The sequence below is a fragment of the Protopterus annectens genome, chromosome 6.part0, assembly GCF_019279795.1.
Source record: "Protopterus annectens isolate FY-2018-M chromosome 6.part0, PAN1.0, whole genome shotgun sequence".
Classification (NCBI taxonomy): Eukaryota; Metazoa; Chordata; order Ceratodontiformes; family Protopteridae; genus Protopterus; species Protopterus annectens.
This window is the reverse complement of record NC_056737.1, coordinates 1,841,800,423-1,841,822,738: the sequence shown is the minus strand read 5'-3', so window position 1 is coordinate 1,841,822,738 and position 22,316 is coordinate 1,841,800,423. Positions and strand designations below refer to the sequence as shown.

The window sequence follows — 22,316 nt, the reverse complement described above, 5'->3', positions numbered from 1 at the left end:
CCAGGTTGGACATGGCTTTATACGTCAGGCACAGATCGCCTCTGAGCAGGCAGTATGCCACTGAGTAGAGCTGGAGTTTCTTTAACTGGGCAGCATATGGCATCTGTTTGAGCCCTTTGATCCTCTTGGTGAGGTACTTCTGGGGTCTTTCCAGTTGCTGCAGGTGTCTGGTAAGGTACATCCCAAAAGGGGCATTGTACTCAATTATGGGCCTGATGAGGGATGAGTAAAGAGGCACGATGACCTCCCCTGATCTAGATGTGAATCCCTTCATGATTAAGTGGGCTATATAAAATGTTTTTCTAACAACTTTGGCCACGTGGTTGTCAAATGAGAGATTGCTATCAGCTTGGGTCCCCAGGTCCCTAATTACTTCTTCTGTACTTAATGGATTACCACCTATGTGGTAATTTGTGGGCACTTTGTTTTTGCCAAAGGGGATGACTATACACTTTTTGGCGTTTAGCTTGAGGCCATGGCTCTGGCACCAGTTGTCTGTTTCTATGAGGCCCTTTTGGAGGATGCTTGTGTCGGCTGGAGAGTCTATTATGGCACCCAGTTTGCAGTCATCTGTGAACTTGGTCAGCTACAGACCTTCCGTGTTGGCCTGTACCTCCGAGAAATATATACCGAACAAGAGAGGTCCCAGGACTGAGCCTTGTGGGATGCCACTTGTAGCTGGTTTGGAGTCTGACATGGCTCCAGCAATTCTAACCGTGTGGGTTCTGTCCTTGAGCCAGTTTGCAACCCATCTAGTGACATAGGGGTTTATATTTAAGCTGGTGAGCTTATCTATAATGCCAGTGGGTATTGTATCGAAGGCTTTGCGAGGTCCAGGTAGGCTGTGTGGACCACCTTCCCCTCGTCAATGGCCTTGGTGACTGTTTCAAAGAAATCGACCAGGTTTAAGAGGGCAGGATCTGCCCTTAACAAAGCCGAACTGGGTAGGATCCAGTGTCTGTAGGTCCCCAATATTTTTATTTATGAGGTCCATGATGATCCTTTCCATAGCTTTGCAGACCAAGCTAGTCAGGCTTATGGGGCGATAGTTTCCAGGATCCATTGAGGCACCACCTTTGTGGAGAGGGACCACTGTTGCTGTACGCCACTCTTTGGGTACATATCCTGTAGTAAGGCTGAGACTGAACAGTAGTTTTAGGTTTGGGTTTAGCTCTTCTTGGAGTTCATGTAGGACGCAGCCTGGGACACCATCTGGTCCCATTGATGCTGTGTTTTTTGCTTTGGAGAGGGCATCTGAGATGTCGGGGGGCAGCACTCTGCTGGAATAGATATTTGCCCTTTTGGTGGGGGGGGGGGAGTTTGTGCTGAACCTGTCAGCTAGGATGTTGGCAATGTCTGTGGGTTCGGTATATTTTTTGTCAATATAATTTACTGTGCGTCATGTGTAGTTTGTCAAAGTTTTTACGTTGGGAAGACCAACTGCTGTTTAAGAGACAGGATCAGAGAGCATGTTTATGGTATTAGCAGGCAAGATGTGAGGAATGCTTTATCAAAACATGTTATATCAGCATGGTGTGAACACTGGTTTAAGTTTATAGTTTTGGATATGTATGTACCAGGCTTGAGAGGTGGTGATGTAAAAACTAAGACAGAATGTATTGAAATAAAATGGATGCATTTGCTTAGAGCCAATGAAGGTAAAGGGTTAAATGAAGTTATTCCAGTTAGGCCTTTATTGAAGTCACGTGACTTGAAACACTAGGCTGTGCAGTGATGCAGTATTTTATGGATCTGAAGAAGTATCTGTGTGTACAAAAGCACTTATCCTGTTTTTATTGTTTTATTGTTTTTATTTAGTATGTAAAGTTTTATTAAAGTTCCTGTTTGTTCTACACTTCTGCCTGACCAGCTATTTTTTCGATTTTACATTTAGTTTTTGGTCTTTTGCTGGTTGCTCTTTTTATTTTGGACTTAATTTAATAAAGGTGTTTAAAAAAAGATTAATTTTCTTTTTTTATTTAACAGCGAGTGAAACAGACTTCTCTTTCAGTAAAATAGATCAGTATATTTCATTTATTTCTATTTTTTTAAAGTACTGATGTTGAAAGATCATTTGTTTTTCTCTCGGAAGTTGTTCAGTCAGGAAAGGGGGGTGATGCTCCAGTAGTAATAGAAGAGGGGAAAAAAGACTAAAATGGTAGATTTGTGGTAGTAAAGGGCTATTGGCAAGTGAGGAGGATTACACTGGCATGTATTTATATTCCACCAAAAACTGTTATGGAGCTTAATAAAATTCTGGGAGAAATAATTTGCTTTTAGCAGGGAGTAATACTCAAACCAGTGGAAAAGCTGTGGACAATAATTAATAAATGTTGAAGGAATCTGTCTGGGAGGGAAAGAGGGCAAGAGCTAAGTGGGATAAGTTAATCTTTCCAATACATCAAGGTGGTTTCAGATTACCTGTTTTGAAGGGATATTTTAGAGCTGTACAGATAAGGCTTATATACATAACACAGGCAGAAGGTTGCAATTCAAAATAGAAAGGGATAATGACCAAGCAGGGGAAGTTCTAGAAATTAAGAGAGAACGAGATTTTGGATGCAGATGTTTAAGCAGAATAATAACAACCACAAAGAATGTTATATCCATTAAGTTGCAGAAAGTGTTCTAAGAATTAAGCCAGGACAAGAATGAATAAAGGAGATTTTGCCAGTAGGAATGACTGCAAGTAGTGATACAGAAAATAGGCAAGCGGGGATTGGAATTTACTGGAAAAAAAACTGACAAAGGAACCAAGTTATTGGGAGCACATGACGAGAGATGGAAAGGTAGTAGAGTGGGGTGAGGCCAAGAAGAAATTTGGACTGAAGGTTAGACACTGCCTTCCCTACTAGTGACTGATATCAGAGTATAGGCAAAGCAAAAGGGATAGGGAAGTCCTAAGTAAACATTTTTAATCAAATATATACTTGCTGCTAAAGAAGGGATAATTAGCAGGGAATATAAAATATGGTGCGATAAGAATCAACCAGAAGAGGTTAGAAAAGATTGAGAGGAGAGTCTAGACAAATAATTTACAAGGGAACATTGGCTCCTAAGTATACAACAAGAGTTCAGATGGCTTAGAATCTTTGCTTGGTAGTGTTTGTATAGGTATTTTTATACCCCAAGCAGACTTCAAATAATTGTTCTTCAGATAGATAACAAATGTTGGTGGTATGATGGGGTAGAAAGCGGTAACTGGGAGCATGTTTTTTGGGAGTGTAATGAGTTGGCAAATTATAAAAATTCCCTACAGAATACACAGTCAGAAGTACTAGGGGAGGAAATGGCTGCAACTATGGAAGTTATTCTTTTCAGCTGGGACACATGATCTGAATTGCCTAGGCATGGTAAGACCTTATTAGGTTTAATTCTGTTGGCTGCCAAAAGGGCAGTTACTAAAAATGGAAATTAAAGTCTACACCAATTGTATTTGTGGTATTGAATATTATAAAAGATATAAAATAACTGGAATATGGATAGTTATAAAACGGAAGAAGCAAATTGCATAAAAATAAATGGAATTTGTGGGAACAATACATGCAGAATACTGTTAAGGAGGAGTGAGGTTTAAGGGAAGCCAGAATTTGAACAATTTATGCAATGTTGCACGTAAAGGCATATGTAGTGTATAATACATGTAAATGGAAAATATTAATATGGTTTGTTTTCTTTTCTATTAGTGTAAGTGTGCCAGTGTCGTATGTGATGATTTAGTAAAGATGTTTAAACAAAAATAAATAACTAAATGAAAAGATGTTTATCAGTCAAATGAGGCTTTATAAATGTTAGCTTGTAAACTTCTGAATTTGTGTGGGTCCTTTTCTGTTTCTCTAGTTTCTTTTGTTATGCACTGTTTGGTTTCTTCTTTATGTAGTTAAAGGTTCATATCTTGTTCATATTGTTTTCTTGTAGGAAGAACCACTTTTCAGGCTTTAAGAATGTGTCTCTTCTTACTGAAAAATGCTACTGATGTATTTAAATTTTAGATGTTCTTCGTGTTTCACTCATCACACTTGGGTTATTTGCCTGCAGGTAGCCCTCAGTCGTCCTGAATACCAGAGTCTTTGGATTTCTTCGTTGGATGCTGTCGCTTCTTCCATGACGTCAGGTCGTCAGGGGTATAAAACAGGCAGCCGGCACCATTACATCAGTCTTTCTTGCCAAGAAGGAGCCCAAAGCAGAAGCAGTTTGCAAGTGCCGGTCGGCCGCTATCTGAAATTTTCATTTTTCGAGTTTCAAGCCTGAAGTCTTCTAATGCGAAGTACCCCATTGGGGGTTCTTTTTTCTTGCTCTAACCGATGTCAGAAAAAGTTAGTAATTGTCTTGCCTGTGGAAAGCAAATACCTCACAGAGATTTTCATTCTTACTGCATCCCCTGTTTAGGCCCAGATGACAACATCCCTCGCTGTTGGTTTTATGTCTTGTTTAACGCCCGAACAATTCATCGTCAAGCTATTTTTGTCACTAAATTCTTTCACTCTCGTTCTCCATATTTCAAAATGGCTTCGATAAACCATCCGACTACCGATCTTCCAAAAAAGCATTTAGATAAAGACAGAGACAGACCACATAGGTCAAAAACTGCCAACGACATTTCCATTAAGCTAGTCGCCAGTCCGCCGGTACTCAGTGAGGTGCCTTTGCAGCCCCTGATGCCCACTTCTACAGATTTGCAGGCCTCTGCTGAGCCTCATTCAGAGTCCGGTATGCCACGAGATGCTTCTTCGACTATGGAACCTGCAAAAGTCTCTATCTTGGATGGTTCTAGATCCGCTGTCCAGGCACCGGCTTCTGAGGGTTTATTCTGACCTACCGATATTCGCATTAAACCGACAACTTCATTTTTAGCTAAAACTACCGAGTGTCTCAGGCCCAGAGGACGCACTACGCCTAGAAAACCGACAACCAAAGCGCATGTTCAAGTTCCCGTGCCTCAAAGACAAATGCTTAGAATGGCTGAAGACCTTATCACCCTAATTAAGGGAAGCCAGCCTTCCCCTGCTAAGAGACAAAAAAATGGAGTTTCATTCTGATTCTACAGACCAGGAGTCCAGTGACTCTGACCCTTCAGATTACCAAGACATACCCTTATCTACCTTTGAGGATTCAGATGTAGAGGAATCCATCCCTCTACCTCCCCTCTAGAGGATTTTTCTTTTGGTGAAACCTTGCATACTTTAAGAAAGCATTTCCGCTGGGAATGCCAGGATTATCCTCAGTCCAAAAAGAGACTCAGAGAATTTTTAGAGTTGCCTCAGCACAGGCCTCTAGCTGTACCCCCTGTCCTGGATGTTGTAGATGATGTCTTCATGGAATCCAGTCTTACTTCAGACTGGTCCCTAGAAAACCTGACAGGTACTACAGAGCACCTGATTCTCACAAATTTCTTTTTAAGAATCCTACTGCAGATCCAGAGACCATTTCCCAGGGGCCTAAAGGTATTAAGGCTACTACAGCCAAAAAAACTCTCTCCTTCAGGCAGGGATTCCAGAGGTTTAGACAGATGGGGTAAGAAGGTATATACCTCTGCAACCCTTGCCATTAGTGCATTGAATTGCCATTTTCACATGGTGAAGTACCAACATGTTATGGAACAAATTAAACAACAAATGGTGTTATTTCCAGATTGTGCAGAAAGTAAAGATTTACAAGAGTTAATGCATTCTGCAAACCAAGTTATTAAGCATAATTTGCAGTGTTGCTTTGATGCCCTAGAAGCATCTTGCAGGGCTGCAGTCACTGGGTCTGTACTGAGAAGGCATGCTTCGCTGAAGGAACAAACCTTGCCAGGCCATGTCAAATCAAAATTACTAGACGCTCCTTTAAATCAGGACCATTTGTTTGGCACCAAAGCAGAAGAGGTTCTTAAAAGGATGGAAGAAAAAGCTAAATCTATGCAAACTGTTAAAGAATTCTTACAAGTGCAGCCACCTAGATTCAGTAGACATTGGCCTTCTAAAAACTGGTCCTTTCCTGCCCCCTCCTGGCCTTTTCAGTCCAAACCCAGGGGAACCAGACCACCAAGACTGCAGTCTCAGGGTATGCAGAGATCTATACAATGGAGTGCTCCCACCTCAAAAACAGGAAGTGGCAAGCCACCCCCTTATGGAAAATGTTCACAATGACTTGTCAATTATTCTTCCCAGCCCTGCCCAACTACTTGCGCCCCTAAGGGAGGAAAACTTGCCCTTCATGCCAAAAACTGGATGTCCATTACTCAGGACCGATGGGTTCTAAAAATTATATTCCAGGGGTACAGATTCCATTTCCATTCCCTGCCAACCCCATGCAGGTTTCCAGACCTTCCTCCAAACCAGTGGGGAGAGGCTCAAAAGCAAGTACTTTCCCTGCTTAATATCAGGGCCATTCATCCTGTTCCAGTAGAACAAAAGGGACAGGGTTTCAACTCCAGACTGTTCCTGATGCCCAGAAAAGAGGGCTGTTGGTGCCCAATCCTGGATCTGTCAGTTCTCAACACATTTCTGGTGGTCCCAAAATTCAAAATACTTACCCTGCAACAGCTTCTCCCTATGCTAGCCAAGGATGCCTGGTTAGTCACCCTAGATTTAAAAGAAGCTTACCTGTACATCCCCATAAGGGAGTCTTATAGGAAATATCTATGCTTCAGGGCAGGCTCTGTGCACTATCAGTTTTCTGCACTTCCCTTTGGCTTATCTGCTGCGCCCAGAGTATTCACAAAGTGCCTGGTTCCAGCCATTGCATACTGCAGGCAGAGAAATATCCACATTTTCCCATACTTGGATGAATGTCTGATTCAGGTGGATAGTCAGGAAGTACTACTTCAGCACCTGGCATTTGTAAAAAGACTCCTGTCTTCATTGGGGTACACCATCAGCGAAAAGAAATCACAACTGCTGCCCAGTCAAAAAACTGTATTCCTGGGAGCAAGCATGAACATAACTTCCCAGATGGCATTTCTCACTCCAGAAAACCAGGTCTGTTTGAACAACTACGTAAAGCAAATGGCCACTAAAACCCAGCTATCTGCAAGGAAAATACTGCAAGCCCTAGAGTTCATGGCCGCATGCATTCTGCTAATTCCATATGCAAGACTGTATATGAGGAAACTTCAGTGGTACTTAAAAAGTCTTTGGTGCCAACATTCTCAGGACCTGGAAACAGTCATTCCTATCATTCCTTGTCTAAGGGCAGAGTTCCTTTGGTGGGCAGAAGCATGCTACCACAACAAGGGACTGCCTTTCACTCAACCCCTCGCCGCCCAAATCCTGACTACAGATGCATCAGACTATGCATGAGGGGCTCACATGGCAGGCAAATGCATTTGGGGAATGTGGAGCCCAGGACAAATTATCTTGCACATCAATCAAAAAGAGATGTTAGCTGTACAGTATGCTCTGACAGCTTAAAAATACCTAATCCTTCCAGGACAGCTAATGATAAAAACAGACAACACCACAGTTATGTGGTACATAAACAAGCAGGGGGGAACCCATTCTTACCCACTCTACAGGTTAGCCATGGCCCTGTGGAACACAGCCTTGAGCAACCAAGTGCATCTACAAGTGTAACTCCTGCCAGGCAAACAGAATTCACTGTCAGGCGACTTATGCAGAAGTCTCCTGGACCCACATGAGTGGAAATTGGAGCCCAACACTTTCAACCTTCCAATCCAGAGGTGGGGGGCACCGGAAGTGGACCTCTTTGCCTCCCCCGAGAACCACCAGTTGAGCAAATTTTGCACCAGGAACCCTCACAGCAGGGCCTGGAAGGTGGATGTTTTATCCTTCAAATGGGAAAAACTCTCAATTTATGCCTTTCCCCCTCTGCCCCTACTCTCAAAGGTACTACTCAAGATCAGACAGAACAGCCCAAGGGCAATTCTTATTGCCCCAGACTGGCCATGCCAGCACTGGTACTCACTCGTATGCAGTCTGACAACAATGCCACCCTGGCACCTTCATCAGATGCCTTCCCTGCTGTCTCAGCAGGAGGGACAGATTTTGCATCCACAGCTGCAAACCCTAAACCTTGCAGCCTGGCTTATCCCCTGAATGCTCCAACAGCAATCGTCAGCAAGCAGGTGCTGGACATCATTCTTGAGGCCAGAAGGCCTAGTACTAGAAAATCCTATGCTGAAAAGTAGAAAAGATATTGTTCTTGGAATCAGTCTCAAGGAAAGGACACAGCTGTGCCCTCCTTACCTCAAATCCTTGATTACCTAGCAGTGCTACTCAACAGAGGCCTATCCTTCTCCTCCATTAAGATTCATGCCTCTGCCATCTCAGCTCATTATAATACTGAGCCACCTCTATTCTCTCACCCTCTCATCAAACAGTTCCTGAGAGGGTCTAACAACTTAAGGCCCCCTAGGAGAGCACCCACCCCTGCCTGGGACCTTAACTTTGTATTGGAAAAGCTCACGCTCCCCCCTATTGAACCTGTGGCTTCAGCAGAGTTAAAGTTCCTTTCTTGGAAAACCGCCTTGCTTTTAGCCATAACCTCAGCTAGAAGAGTGTCTGAGTTACAGGCACTAATGGCTGTGGAACTCTTCATTATTTTCCATGATGACAGGGTTTCCCTCAGGACTAACTTGTCCTTTATGCCTAAGGTGGTCTCCAGTGTGGCACTAAACCAAGCCATCCATTTGCCAACTTTCTTCCTTAATCCTCAAAATAATGGGGCAAGGATCCTGCACTCTTTGGACGTGCTCAGACAGCTCAGATTCTACCTTAACAGGACTAAACCTTTCAGAAAATCTGACCCGCTGCTAGTCAGCTTTGCTACAGGGGCAGAGGGAAAGGCCATTTCAAAGCAAACCATTTCCAAATGGATAGAGCACTGCATCCATTTCTGCTACAAGCACCATGGAAAACCTACCCCACAGGGGATCAGAACACATTCCACTAGGTCTACTTCCACCTTTACAGTATTTCTCAAGCAGCAACCTGGAGTTCTGTACACATCTTCACCAAACATTACCACTTACCTATTTTTTTTAATCCAGAGCTGGATTTGCTACAGCAGTCTTACAAGGCCTGCTAGCCACCCCTAACTCCTCTTGAATGCCTCCACCCTTTCTCAGCTTTGGGAATCAACCCAAGTGTGATGACTGCAACAGTGAAACATGACGAACATAGTACAGTTGTGTACACTTACTATAAATGTAGATGCTCGAGTATATTCACTGTTGCAGTCCTGGTTTCCTTCCCTCCAGCCCCCTGTTTTTCTCTATCCTTTCTGCCTGTCCTCTATATGGCCATATTTTTATGGCAGGGGTATTTACTTTTTACTGGTGGTGTTCCACACCATATACTAACTTCCTATTTGGGGGGCTGCTGACATCCGGGGCAAGAAAAACTAATGTAATGGCATCGGCTGCCTGTTTTATACCCCTGATGACCTGACGTCGTGGAAGAAGCAACAGCATCTGATGCAGAATTCCCAAAACTCTGGTATTTGGGCCGACTGTGGGCTACCTGCAGGCAGATAACCCAAGTGTGATGACTGCAACAGTGAATATACTCGAACATCTACATTTATGGTAAGTGTACACAACTGTACTTTTCTAATAAGGAGATTACTTCACTGATTTGCCTAAGTAAATGAAGCAACTTCTTACTGTCCTATTTTACAAACATTTATTTCTAGAAATTAGTGCATTTTGTAATAGCTTGCAGTGTACATACACACATACACACATATATATGTATGTAGAGATGGAGATCTTGTGGTTTGAAGCATTAATTTCCTAAATATGTGTATGCTGTTTTAGTGGTTATAGTAATGATAGGGGGTCTATGTCAATTCTTCGAACGCTTAAAATTTCGAACGTTACATGGTCGAGACCAAACGTTCCCAATTTCAAGTGTTCGAAGATTAACTTTGAGCGGCGCCGTACGGTGCAGATAGGGAGAATTTCCCTTTTCTGCACTGAAGTGCAGTCTCGGAGTTGGTATATTTAAGTAGGGGGGGTATGGGGGGTGCAGGGGGACTTGCCCCCCCTGCTCACACTGTTAAGGTGTGTTTTTCTTTTTTTTTTTTTTTTTTTATTTAATATTTGAACATCCAAATGCCGAACATTTGGTCTCGATCATGTAACGTTCGACATTTTGGATGTTCAAATATTTAACATAGACCCATGATAGAGCATGGTGCATTAAATATGTAAGCCTTCTGATTAGAACTCTGTGCTAGTGCTTCTGAAATTACTGTGAGGGGCAAGCTGTTCTGCTGCAGTTCGCTTTTTACTCAGTAGAACTCCAGGACAGAGTGATGTTCTTCATTAGATCAGTTTTGCAGTATTGGTTGCAACAAAAGCTTGGGCTCCTTCCACTTATACCATGCGTCCATCCTGTATGGGCATGAAAATCCCTAGAAATTTCCTGCTGCCAATGTGTAAAGGAAGACTACATCTCTTACCATGGTCTCTCAGCTATACAGCCTGTGCTAGTTTTCATTCGTGTAGGCGTACAAGTACCCCTGTTGGGAATCCTTCGTGTTTTCATTAAACTTTTGCCTAAAAGTTGTTTAAGGTTATGCCATCTAGGAGAAGTATGTATGAATGTGGTCATCAGATTCCCTATAAGGCTAACCATATTATAAGTGTTTCTTTTGTTTGGGACCAGAACATAATTACAAGGAGTGTCTTATCTGCAAATCCTTAGTACCTAAAATTATTCAAAGATGTTTAACAGTCGTAAACCTAGAGGCTGGATTCATAAAGGTTATCACAGAGTGCACAGTTGTGTCCATTAAGGTGTAACCTTTGTGAGTGAATAGACATCACATGCATTGTAGTAGAGCTTTTCTTGAATTCAGAAAGTGTACATTTAGTGTACACTTTCTGGTAACCTTAATGAATCCAGGCTTATATCTTGAAAACAAATGGCTTAAGGAACTTGGGCAAGGGAAGATGTTCTACAAGTTATTGTTCTCAGATGTTCGTCAGCAGGCAAACAGCTTATTAAGCCAAAGGAGTCAGCATTTTCTGTTGGAGTTGGATGTTTCTGTCTAAGGACATGATGACCCTACAGACCACTTGATTATTTCTGATAGTGTCCCTGACAAGACACTGCCTGAGGCCAAGAAACAAGGCTCTGCTGACCTGTCAGAGGATTGGTAAGGCTATGAAGGGGGAACCTCGGTTATTTCTGAGGGTCCAGGAGGTATACCACAGATTCTTGTCAGAATCAAAATAACAGTTACCCTTATGGAGTTAAGTCAGAAGTCTGCTTTTCCTTGCATTATATCTTTGGATACTTAAAAAAAGGAAACAGTAAGTTCATAGGTTCATAGGTTAGTACTAGGCTAACTGCCCTTGCAAGCCATTTTAAGCCTAGCCGATTATCCCTTGTGAGGCTCAAACCCTGCACCTTGAGTTTGTAAGGCAAATACTTTAGCCATTAGGCCACTCTCCCAACCCATTACCAAATAGATTAAGCATGTTTTCCCTTCTATTAGTCCTCCAACAGATCAGCAACAAAACTGGTACAAGTTTTCCCAAGGACTTTCTAAAGCCCCTTGATCAACTGTTTTGAGTTGTGACACATGTGACAGTCACCACAGAACAGCATAAGAGGAGTTTTGTCAGGTTTACAAGCTATACGACATTTCATGCTGCCACAAAAAAATAAATAAATCCATTCATTGATTGGTGGTGCACTCTGCTTCTGCCCCCTGTCTGTGTTTGCTTAATGAATGTACTTCTACATTTTTTTCTCTATAAGTTGTAATGTAATGGGGCATTTGAAGCTCCATGTATTACAAAGAGTATGGCTAGGTCTGTGAACATAATTGTTAATGTGTTATTTTCTAAATGGATTCAAGAAATTCACCTTAAAAGCAAAGGGGCTGACTCCATATCTTGAATATATTAACAAACTGATCATGATCCCAGTCACCTGATCATAATCCTCTGTTAAGGTTGGAATGGTTATAAATATCATATTAATTTTTATTTGTTTTATTACTTATGGCTTTTTTTTTTCAGTGAGCCACACCCCAGTTAAATATCCTAGTAAATGTACATAAATACGTACTTGCAAGTTAATAAATTAACTTTGATATGTAAGGGCAGTGGTTCTGATAATAAATTCACTGTTTCATGTTATTATTCGCTGTACATTCAAAGCTGAGAATACTTGAAGGTGTAATGAGTCCGGTATCTTTTAAGTGTTTTATGGCTTTGTGTGACCAGTACATTTTTTTATTGGCTAAAGATCAACTGTACTGTAATTTAGAAACTCTGAGATAAATGATAATACACATCCTGAAATATGCACCATACGACATGACTGGAACTGTTGTCTTGTCTAGATGAAATCCTTTTTAATGTGATGACCTGTTTGAGGAAGCTACTCAAGAACGTATAGAGGAGCTAGAGGTGAAGAACTTTGTTTGCAGTGAACGTCATGTGCACTGCCAGCCTCACTGATGTAAATGGATAATGTCCTGTCTTTGACCTGGATGACCTTAGTTCAAACAACAGCTTGGGCACTGTAAGAGTTTGGTGTGGGAAGGTGAGAGTAAATGGTCAACACTGGTTCACTTATCCTGGTGATGGAAGAAGAGGTGTCCAGTTGGCCAGTTGACACCATGCAAGCGGAGTCTTGCACACTACCAAAATGGCGAGGACTGCAGATGAGTACTTGGCAATCCCAAGATGGTTATGGTAGCCATCACTGTTTGTTGGTGGAAGCATGCACAAGTAAGGGGAAAGTGTGGACCACCCCCACAGTGATGGGATGTCTTGCATCAGCCACCATGGTGGGATTAGGGCCCAGACAGAAACACACTCATTTCTGGCATGCTGGTGATTGCACAGATCACCTCCATGACTATTTGGATGGCAGCCTCTCTGGTTGGCTGTCACCCCATATAGTGAAACAGATGGGTTCAGTATACTTTATGGAGGGCTTAATGGTCAGCAAACATAGCAATAAAAACATAGCAGTAAAAAGGATATTAAAAAAAACTGTGCACTTTGCCCTCAGCCCACCCCCCTTGGCTTCCTGCCCTGCTTTTTTCCAGAGCAACCCAGCCCACTAAGAGGAAGAAACCTTTTCAAATACGTAGGACAGCAGTCAAGTATTAGTTACTTTTGCCTCCTGTTGTTCTGCTGCTGACTCTTTCTGAAGGTGGCTAGATAAATTTCTCTGTAATCATTCTTATTACTGCCTAAAACTGCTTACGAGAGTGGTTCTCTTAAGTTTGCTCCATCTTGAAGTTGCATCTGAAGGGACATGTGGTCACAGAAGGCCACTTCATAGAGCTTTTGGGTTTCCCTTCCATTGAAAGTGCCACTGAAGAGAGGAATTCCAGGATTGTAAGAATTCTTCCCCCATCTGAAAGGATAGGATACTGTTATTCTGTTTACTTATTCTGAAGGAAATGGAAGTGTAGCATCCCATTCTGAATATCAGCAACTTCACCAGCACTTTCAGTACCCAAAATTTTTTTTTTCAGTCATAACCCTGCTGACACAGGAAGGTTTGACGGTAAAAATGAACATGATGGATTTCTTTTGGCATTTCAGCAGTTTTCACCCTTACAGGAAATTTGTCTACTTTTCTTTAGGACAGTTTAATTGCCAGTACAGTGTCCTAGGTCTGGCTTCTCATAAGTTTCTGCAGCCTTTTCTAGCATTTTGGTAGCAGTGTCAGAAGCAGGAAGTCTGTGAGTGTTCCCAATCAGATGACTGGCTTCTGGTGGCTTCTTCAATGGTTTCCTTATTAGAGGCTTTTGTTTGCGCACATCCTTTGTTTTTGTGTGTGTTTGTCTGTGTGTGTGTGTGTGTGTGTGTGTGTGTGTGTGTGTGTGTGTGTGTGAATTGTGCTTCAATTACAGTCTGTAGAAATCAAACAGCTGGAGAAAACAGCTTTGCGTCTAGTGCGCAGTATTATCTTCATGGGGGAGAGAATGTGCCTTCGGTTTAGAAAAAAAATCATCTAAGAGAAGAGTTGCTTGATTTAATAGATGTGGATAGACATATTAAGATCATTGAAAGAAATAGACTGCAGAATTTCAGTAAAATCCAAAAAGTTAGAAGTTTGATAAAGCAAATGAACAGAGTAATTAGGACTGTCCATAGAGATTCATGCAACATAACAGAAGTAAATAGGATTCATTACTGTGTAGCCAAATTAATAACAGATAAGTCCTACCACAAGAACACAGAGTAGTAAGGGAAAGGATGGGGAGAAATCAAATGCCATCATGGAAGTATCAGATAGCGAAAACTATAAAGCAATAAAGACAAGAAGTGTCACTATTAGAAGAGTATAGAAGAGGAAACTGATCAGCAAAAATACTCAGAAAGATAGATGTGCAGATAAATATTAAGGAAAAGTACAAAATAAGTAATTTATTGATGATCCAAAAAGCTTTATAAAGAATTGGGAAACGAGGTAAAAGGAATTGAAAGACCACCAAAAAAAAGAAAAGATACATTTTGGAGAAATATTTATGAAGATCCTGTGGAACATAACAAAGATGCTAAATAGACAGAAATAAAAAAAAATAAATAAATAATAAGAAGTTCAAATGTACAGGATATGAAATGGGATGAAGTAACATCCAGAGAGACTGAAACAAAGTTATGAAGAACCTCAAACTGGAAAATTCCAGGCCCAGATGTAGTACCTAAGTTTTAGCTAAATCTATTAACATCTTTGCATGAAGATTTAGCCATGAGTAAGAACTATTTATATGTGCACCCTGAACAGACACCAGCCTGGCTAACAGGAAAAACAATGCTCCTACTTAAGTGTGATTCTGCAAGCTACCTTAAAAACTGTAGACCAATAACTTGCCTTCTGACAATGTATAAACTATACACTGGAATTGATGCCGACAGAGTTTATAGTTATTTGGAAGAAAACTCAATTATGGCAATAGAACAAAAGGGTAATAAAAAAAGTCTTATGGAACAAAGGATCATTTGTTGTTAAAGTCATAGTGGAGAACTGTAAAAAAGGGAAAGAATCTAAGTATGACAACAAAAAAGAGTTTGACAGTATCCCACATTCATGAGTAAAAGAGTGCTTACAAAAGTATAAGATACATCATACCTATACTGATAAACTACATCACAGCAACCATGAAACAGTGACAAGCCACTTTGCAGTTAAGCCATGATAAAGGACTCTTTGTCACTGCTGCTCTTTTGCCTTGCCCTTAACCATTAAACTGTCTACTTAACAGATTAGGTTATGGCTATAATTTGCCTCCCATAAAGCAGCAATGTGTAAAGAATTCTCATCTTCTCCTTGTTCATGATTTAAAACAGTATAGTTCATCAGATGAGTAACTGAAAGCACAACTGCAAGTAGTCAAAACTTTTTCAGATGATACAATAATGTCATTTGGTCTTGATAAATGTGCAAAAGCAACCTTTAAAGCAGGAAAGCTGCAGCACCAAGAAAACATCAGTTTGGGGCAATAATGTGATATAAAAGAACTTGAACAAGAGGGGTATATAAATATTTGGGAATTTATGAAAGATCAACAATTAAACATGAACAAATGTGAATAAAACTCAGGCATATTTAAGAATACTTAAATTAATCCTGAAAATAGCATTGACATCTAGGAACAAAGTTCAGGCTATAAACCAATTTGCTCTTCCTGCCTTAACTTACAGTTTTGGAGTAATTGACTTGCCCCAAAAGGTGCTGGATATATTAGAAAAAACTAGAAAGATGTTTCATGTATATCAAATTATTTATAAAGTCAGTGCATACCAAGATTATATATTCCCCATTCTGAAGGAGTTATGGGCCTTCTCGAAATGGATTACATGTGTAGATCTGCAGTCGTGGGACTGCATGCATATCTGCTGACCTCACAAGACCCAAACATACTGAAAGTTTTGAAACATGAGGAGAATAAGTCTAAGATGACTTCCCTGCTTAGTCTAGCTGAAGCATATCGGCGTCAAGCGGGCATGGAAATTAAACCAGAAGAAGAAAAAAATCAGGCAGCAACTGAATGTGCCAAAAACCAAAAGAAAGAATATAAGGTGAAGGATCAGATGAGAAGGCAAGAAATCTGGAAAATGCATGAATATAGTTACAAGTATAGAAAACTTCTGGAACAACCTCATGTTGACCAGGGTTGAATGCAGGAGTGGTTAATGAGAGGCAAATTCAAACCAAAAGATGAAAGGTTAATATTGGCAGTCCAAGATAGTGGACTACGTACACGTTGGTTTACAAAGTCCATTGAACATGTGGAAGAAACAGACAAATGTAGGTTTTGTAAAACAGAATTGGAAACAGTTGCACACCTTGTTGCTGGTTGTGACATACTAATGGTAGAAATACTGAATACTGAAAGGTATAATAATGTGGCAAGACCGTTGCACTGGGGATTTGCAAACATGAAAATACTGAAGTAGTTGAAAAAACACTGGAAACATGAGCCACAAAGCATCATAGAAAATTAAGTCTGCATCACGTGGGATCACCCATTGCCAACATTTCAAAAGATTGATGCGAGAAAAACAGATGTAGTGGTCCGTGAAAAGAAGACAAAAGTAACATTGATCATTGAAATCGCTACACACATTCACAACAGTGTCTTGCATACAGAGAGATGACACAAAGTCATAAAATATCAGGATTTGCAGGCAGAAACGAGAACAATATGGAAGAAACTTACCTAGACAGTTCCAATAGTAGCAGGAGTAATGGGTCTTATAAAAAAGAGTCTACAATCGCATTTAGATATGTTACCAATACATGTAAACACGTACGAATTGCAGGAGTCATTACTGAGCTCATTGCGGGTGTTGCGAAGAGCACTTATGTCTGACATCAATTAATTTCATGAACTTTAATCATACTTTGACTTAGGAATAGGGCACATTTCCATCATGGTATTAGAAACCCAAAAGATTTGGAGAAATTAAAAAATGGGGAGAGATGGATACTCTGCTGCTATCGTCTTTTCTGCTTAAGGAGAGGTCATAGCAAGACATAGCTTTGACATCCTCAGAACACAGTGGTGAGTGCAGTTTCACATTCTTCTGGTTTATGCAAGACACTGTCTTTATAATTTCTTGGTATACTTCCATATGTTGCTGCTGCAGTGGGCTGTAAGGTAGATATCATTGCACAGTAACCATATTCTACAGATCTCATGATGATATTATATCTCCATCATCATGCCTTAGACTACTGGACTATTGCCAGTTCAACAGTGTGAATTAGAGGGTTATTTTCTGCTGCTGAATCCATCACAAGGACTTAACAGCTGATGTTTAATTTGTGGACAGGGGGTCCACATGAGGCCCCCATTAGTTTGGAGAAAGTAGCATGTGCAAGAATTAGGAGCTTCATATAAATCTTGAGTTTTCCAGGCTGTGGAGATTGAGCAAAAGCTGAAGTCCTTTCTTGTGAGATTAGACAACTGCACCATGGCTATTATACTTTATGACAAGCATGGGAGGCTTTTAATAGAATTTCACATTCTATGGGTAGCAGATGTAGTTGCGCCTGCTAAGTCACTGTTCTAGCCCTCTCCTTGAGCTGATAATTTGGAATGCCTGCGTTCAGAAACCAGGTGTGATGCATACTGGAAGAAGATCACTTTATCATCAGGGAAAATATTGCCCTTCCAGTTTTTGCAGCATACAGTTTAATAAAGTAGAGTCACAGTGGATTTGTTCTTGGTATGTAGCCTTTCTAGCCATAGTTCTCATCATTCCATCTCCAAAGTGTAGAACACTGATTCTCATAATTTAAAACAAATGGGAAAAATGTAGAATACTCAATGCAGACTTAACAGGGCCATCACAGTAAAGATAAAAGTGCGCTATTTTATTATTACAAAAAATATGATACATTATTTGTTATGGATCTTTAAGTCTTTTTAGTAAATGTCCATAATATGTTATTATTTGTTATAGTGATTTGCTAAAAAAGACTTGACAATGAATGTGTGACAGACCCTTCCATTATGAAACAGTATGGAACATGGTATTTTTAAAAGTCAAATTGAGGAACATTCCTCATTATTTATTTATTTATATATGTATGTATTTGTTTATGTATTTATTTTTGAGAGGTTTGTTTCCACTTTGATGTTGTACTTGTTAGCCAAATTCAAGAAAGAAAGGTCAAAACACAACTCTAATCACTCACTGGTTGCCAAGTTGTGGTAGTTTCATATGTCCTGGGCTACATTTGTGTATATGTATTTCTGTTTATTTGTTAACTGGGTGGGTGGACTGGTACAGTGACTGTTTCCAGCCACAATCAAACCATGTAGGCTGTAACAATTAAAACATTACTGGTACATACGGAATTCATACATGTTAGTAACAGACAATAGTTTACAGTGATTCACTTTCTCTTGGAGTAGTATTTAGAACTAGGCAGAGTCTTGATTGAAATGCACTGTAAGAATCAGTATTGGAAAATAATGAACACACAATACAGGTGATTAACAAAACAAAGGCATGTATTTATTCTTCTTCTTGATGAGGGATGTCCAGTTTCTTTTCTGGCCGTGGTCACTCCAGTTGATGCACTAATCCTGTTGAGCCTTATTTCAGAAGTTTTTTAGAAATCCCTGAGCCTGGAGCAAACTCTAAGAGGGAGATGTGTAGTTTGCCAAATAGAAATGGTTCTGTGAGTGAAGAAGTATCCTTTTCACCACACTATGTCACCTTGTAGGTGTTCTTGGCCTGTCACAGTCATCTGTTTTACATAGGCCTACATTACCCTACATTCAAGGTGCATTTGTCCTGCATTTTAATATTGTAGACTGCAGAACTGTGGCCTCCTCCGCTAACTTATAATGTCTTTTTCCCTGTAGGTGTAACAAGTTTATAATTCTGTATACTTCCTTAGTTTGGTTGTTTCTTTCATGTGTTGTTCACTTATGTGCTATGGGACAAAATTTGGGAGCATGAAGCCAGAATCACTATCCTGCCCTCCATTGTGAGATCACAGTGTACAGCAGTAGTAGCTGGAGATCTTGGAGAAATTGTTCCATGAAGTTACTCTCTTGAAGGAAATCCCAGTTGTTACCCATTGTGGAAGGCCCTCTCAAATAAGAACCGATACGACTGACAAGGTGTGCATAATATTCAAGGTAGAGACTGTGTTTAGTTTTGAATCTGTTGTATGGATTACCTCTGTTTCTCTATAGACTTGTCCTTAATACTGGAAAATCAGAAAGCTGTACCTTCTGTTCCAAAACAAAGTGCTTAGATTCAGTTTCCAGTGCTGACTCTGCAGTGTAGCATTGGAAGGCAGCTGCATTCCTAAATGTATTGTCCTTCAGATGAGCCATTAAACTAAGAACCCATCTCTCTTAGTTTGATGGTGACTCAGGTAGATGTAAAGGATCCCATGGCACTTTTCAGAAAGACTAGGAGAATTTCCTGGTGCCCTGACCAAATTTCCCCTAAGTAGTATGAATACTACCTTGGGTCCACTCCTGAAAAAAGGCCTAAGGCCTAGTGGATCTAACCCAGTCAACAAAACAGCTGAACATCTGTTCACAACCCATTCCAAAGAAGGCACGCTGTCTCTGAGATACTATACAGAAGAAACTAAAGGTTACAGACAGCTAAGACCAAGTTTGTTATTGCCCTTCTCAGGGCTGCAGTATTCCAGCACATCCGAGTATTTATAGAGCCTGTTAACACTAGAAGTCCGTAGTAGTAAATACCTTTTAGTAAGTTATGTGTGATCGTAAGACCAACCATGTACCACAGAGTATAGGTCTGTCTAAATGCAGGATATCATGAATAGTAATGCATAACAATTCAGGCAGTAGTAAGTAGATATGTGTCAGTTATTGATAAGCAGTATCACTAATTTAAACATTGAGGAATAAACAATATCTAAATCGGACAAGTGAGTGAGACCAGTTTTGAAAATGCCCTTCTCAGGGTTACATTATTTCAGCATTCAAGGGGATTTATAAAGCCTGTTAACACTAGAGCTAGCAGATTGAGCCATTTCCAGATGGTGAAAGAGTGAGATTTAGTAGAAAGAAGATTCTACTATTCTAATATTCTAATATTGTCCAAAATAGACAGTCATTCAGCTAGCAAAAGAGCATTTTACTTGTCTTGTCTCAGCAATTTTTTGAATTAATTTTTTGCCAAATGATGAACAGGTAGGGGTCCTACAAAAGCTGATGTATTACAGTTTCCCCAGGATAGATACCAGTCAAATTATTCCCTTAGTCAAAAGGGAAAATCTGATTTTTGAGACAATATAAGCTGAAGGAGCCTCCCCACCAGCCTGCATTTTGTTGTTATTTGTAGCCTGTCATCTAGCCAGTGAGAGTACAGCAGTTGCGGCATAGAAAGGCAGTTTCTAGAGACCAGTTTTGCAGGAAGAAATCTTTGGAGCAAGATTTTATGTATTTATTTATTTTTGTAGAAAAACATTTAGTGTTTAGTTTTACCCAGCTGATTCACCAAGAAAACTGTATTAACCAAAGGTTTATTAACAGAGTATGGTATTTTTCAGGATATCATAGGTTCTTAACAAAAAAGGAATTATTTGATGAATTGGAGAGGGTGTTTTCTACACTTAGTTATTTATATATGATTGGAGATTCTTCACCAAAATATATTTTTATGGTATTTTATTAAACACATTTCTGTTTCTGTTTCTTTATAGATTGCTGGTGAAACTTCAAGAGCTGAATTATCAGTTACAAGTGAAAGCTTTATTTGATAAGTAGGTAGTATTTCTTTTGCTTCGTTTTTCAAAATCCTTTGCTTTTTCTTTTTTGACCTCAAAGACTTTAGGAAGTAAAATCTAAAGAAATGAACCTACATGTGCAGTATTTTTATCAGAATGATAACTGCTAAAATCAAGTAAACATGTTAAACTGTGAAATATTAAAAAGACCAGATTTAGCAGGTGGTAATATTTACTGCAGAGCATAATACCCAAAGTTCTGTTGCAATGATAATAATGTTCCAAGAATGACAGTTTTTGGTCTAGAAGCAGAATGTATATGCTTCCAGTTGCCTATTATGCATTCAGTAGGTGTCAGCCCACATCAGCTCCTTAATATGGTATAATTTATGAGATGTCAAATTAATAATATTTACATATGCTGTAAGACATCCAGAAGAAACTGAGGAAATAAAAATGTCTCATTGCACAGAAAATAACTTCAAAATAGACAGTAGCATCTAAAGATTTTTGGGGAAATAAGAATGAGCACATCAGCTAGAGATGCCCAACCAGTCACTCAGAATGTAGTTTGGGTTGGTGTTGCAAGAGTAAGCATTTTATAATTTCAGGTTGCTGTATTTTTAAAGTTCACTTGCAACTGTAGTGTGAGTAGAAGAGTTGGATTGCTGTCTTTACTGTTCATACACCTGTCTTTATTAGGGTTACCACCTGTCCCACTTTGTGAGGGACAATCCCTCTTTGGGCAGGTGTGTCCTGCAAAAAAATTGAAAAAATGGCAAATATCCTGAGATTTTAGGACAAAAATATTTCCTATATTTTATGTAATAGTTGCATAAAACAGTTATTCTGTATGTGAAACACCCAAATATGATAAGAAAGAGAATAAGAAACTAAAATTCTACAAGAATAACCTTTTGTTTAGGAAAAATGTGGAGTTCTCTCCTTTGTACTGGCCATGGGTATGTTTTGCCCTGCAAAATCTGAAGTTTGTACCAAAAATGTCACACTTTGGGCATTTGAAAAGTGGCAACCCTAGTCTTTATTGGTAATATTTATGGAAGCAGAAAAGCTCAGGATTTTTTGAGGGGAGAATCTCTGCCCACCATTTGCTAGTTTCACACCGCATCCTCTTGTCATGCTTCAGTTTTTTCTGATGTGAAGTAAACATTTCTTGAGGACTTGTGATACTATGATTCGTGGTGTAGTTGTGTAAATGTATGCTGGTTCTCGTCTTGTCAGCTTTATCCTTATTCTTTGTGTAATTTATTAAAATAAACATATTAGCTATTGTTATTTTACTTTTAAGCTGGCATTCTGTATTCAGCATGCTTTATGAGGTAAATTACATCCATATATATATAATCAAATTATATTTTTTTCTATGTTGCAATATCATTTTCTCCAGACCAAGCTAATACTATGTGTTATGCAAGTATTTTAATAGAATACTTAATCTTTGAGAGAATTTGTTTTAGAGGGTGCATGATTCCCCTGTCCTTCACTCTGTCCATTTGTGCCAGCAGTTAGACATTTATACCTTCAAAGTGAGGCTGGTTCTGTATCCTGTTCAGTAATGTTTGTTTTCACAAAGGGGACTGCTTTCTTATTTATTAAACCAAGGTCTCATCTGCTTGAGTTACCAGTAGCTCATGAGAT

General features: G+C 39.9%; 1 protein-coding gene across 3 annotated transcripts in view; it reads left to right on the top strand.

Moving 5' to 3' along the window:
• The window catches only part of STAT1 (signal transducer and activator of transcription 1), a 1,683,855-nt gene that overhangs the window by 789,090 nt on the left and 872,449 nt on the right, over window positions 1-22,316 (top strand). For all 3 annotated transcript variants that reach the window (XM_044075195.1, XM_044075193.1, XM_044075194.1), the window contains one exon: window positions 20,634-20,693. In XM_044075195.1, the coding sequence (XP_043931130.1) occupies window positions 20,634-20,693 (60 nt within the window). The remainder of the gene's footprint in view (window positions 1-20,633; window positions 20,694-22,316) is intronic.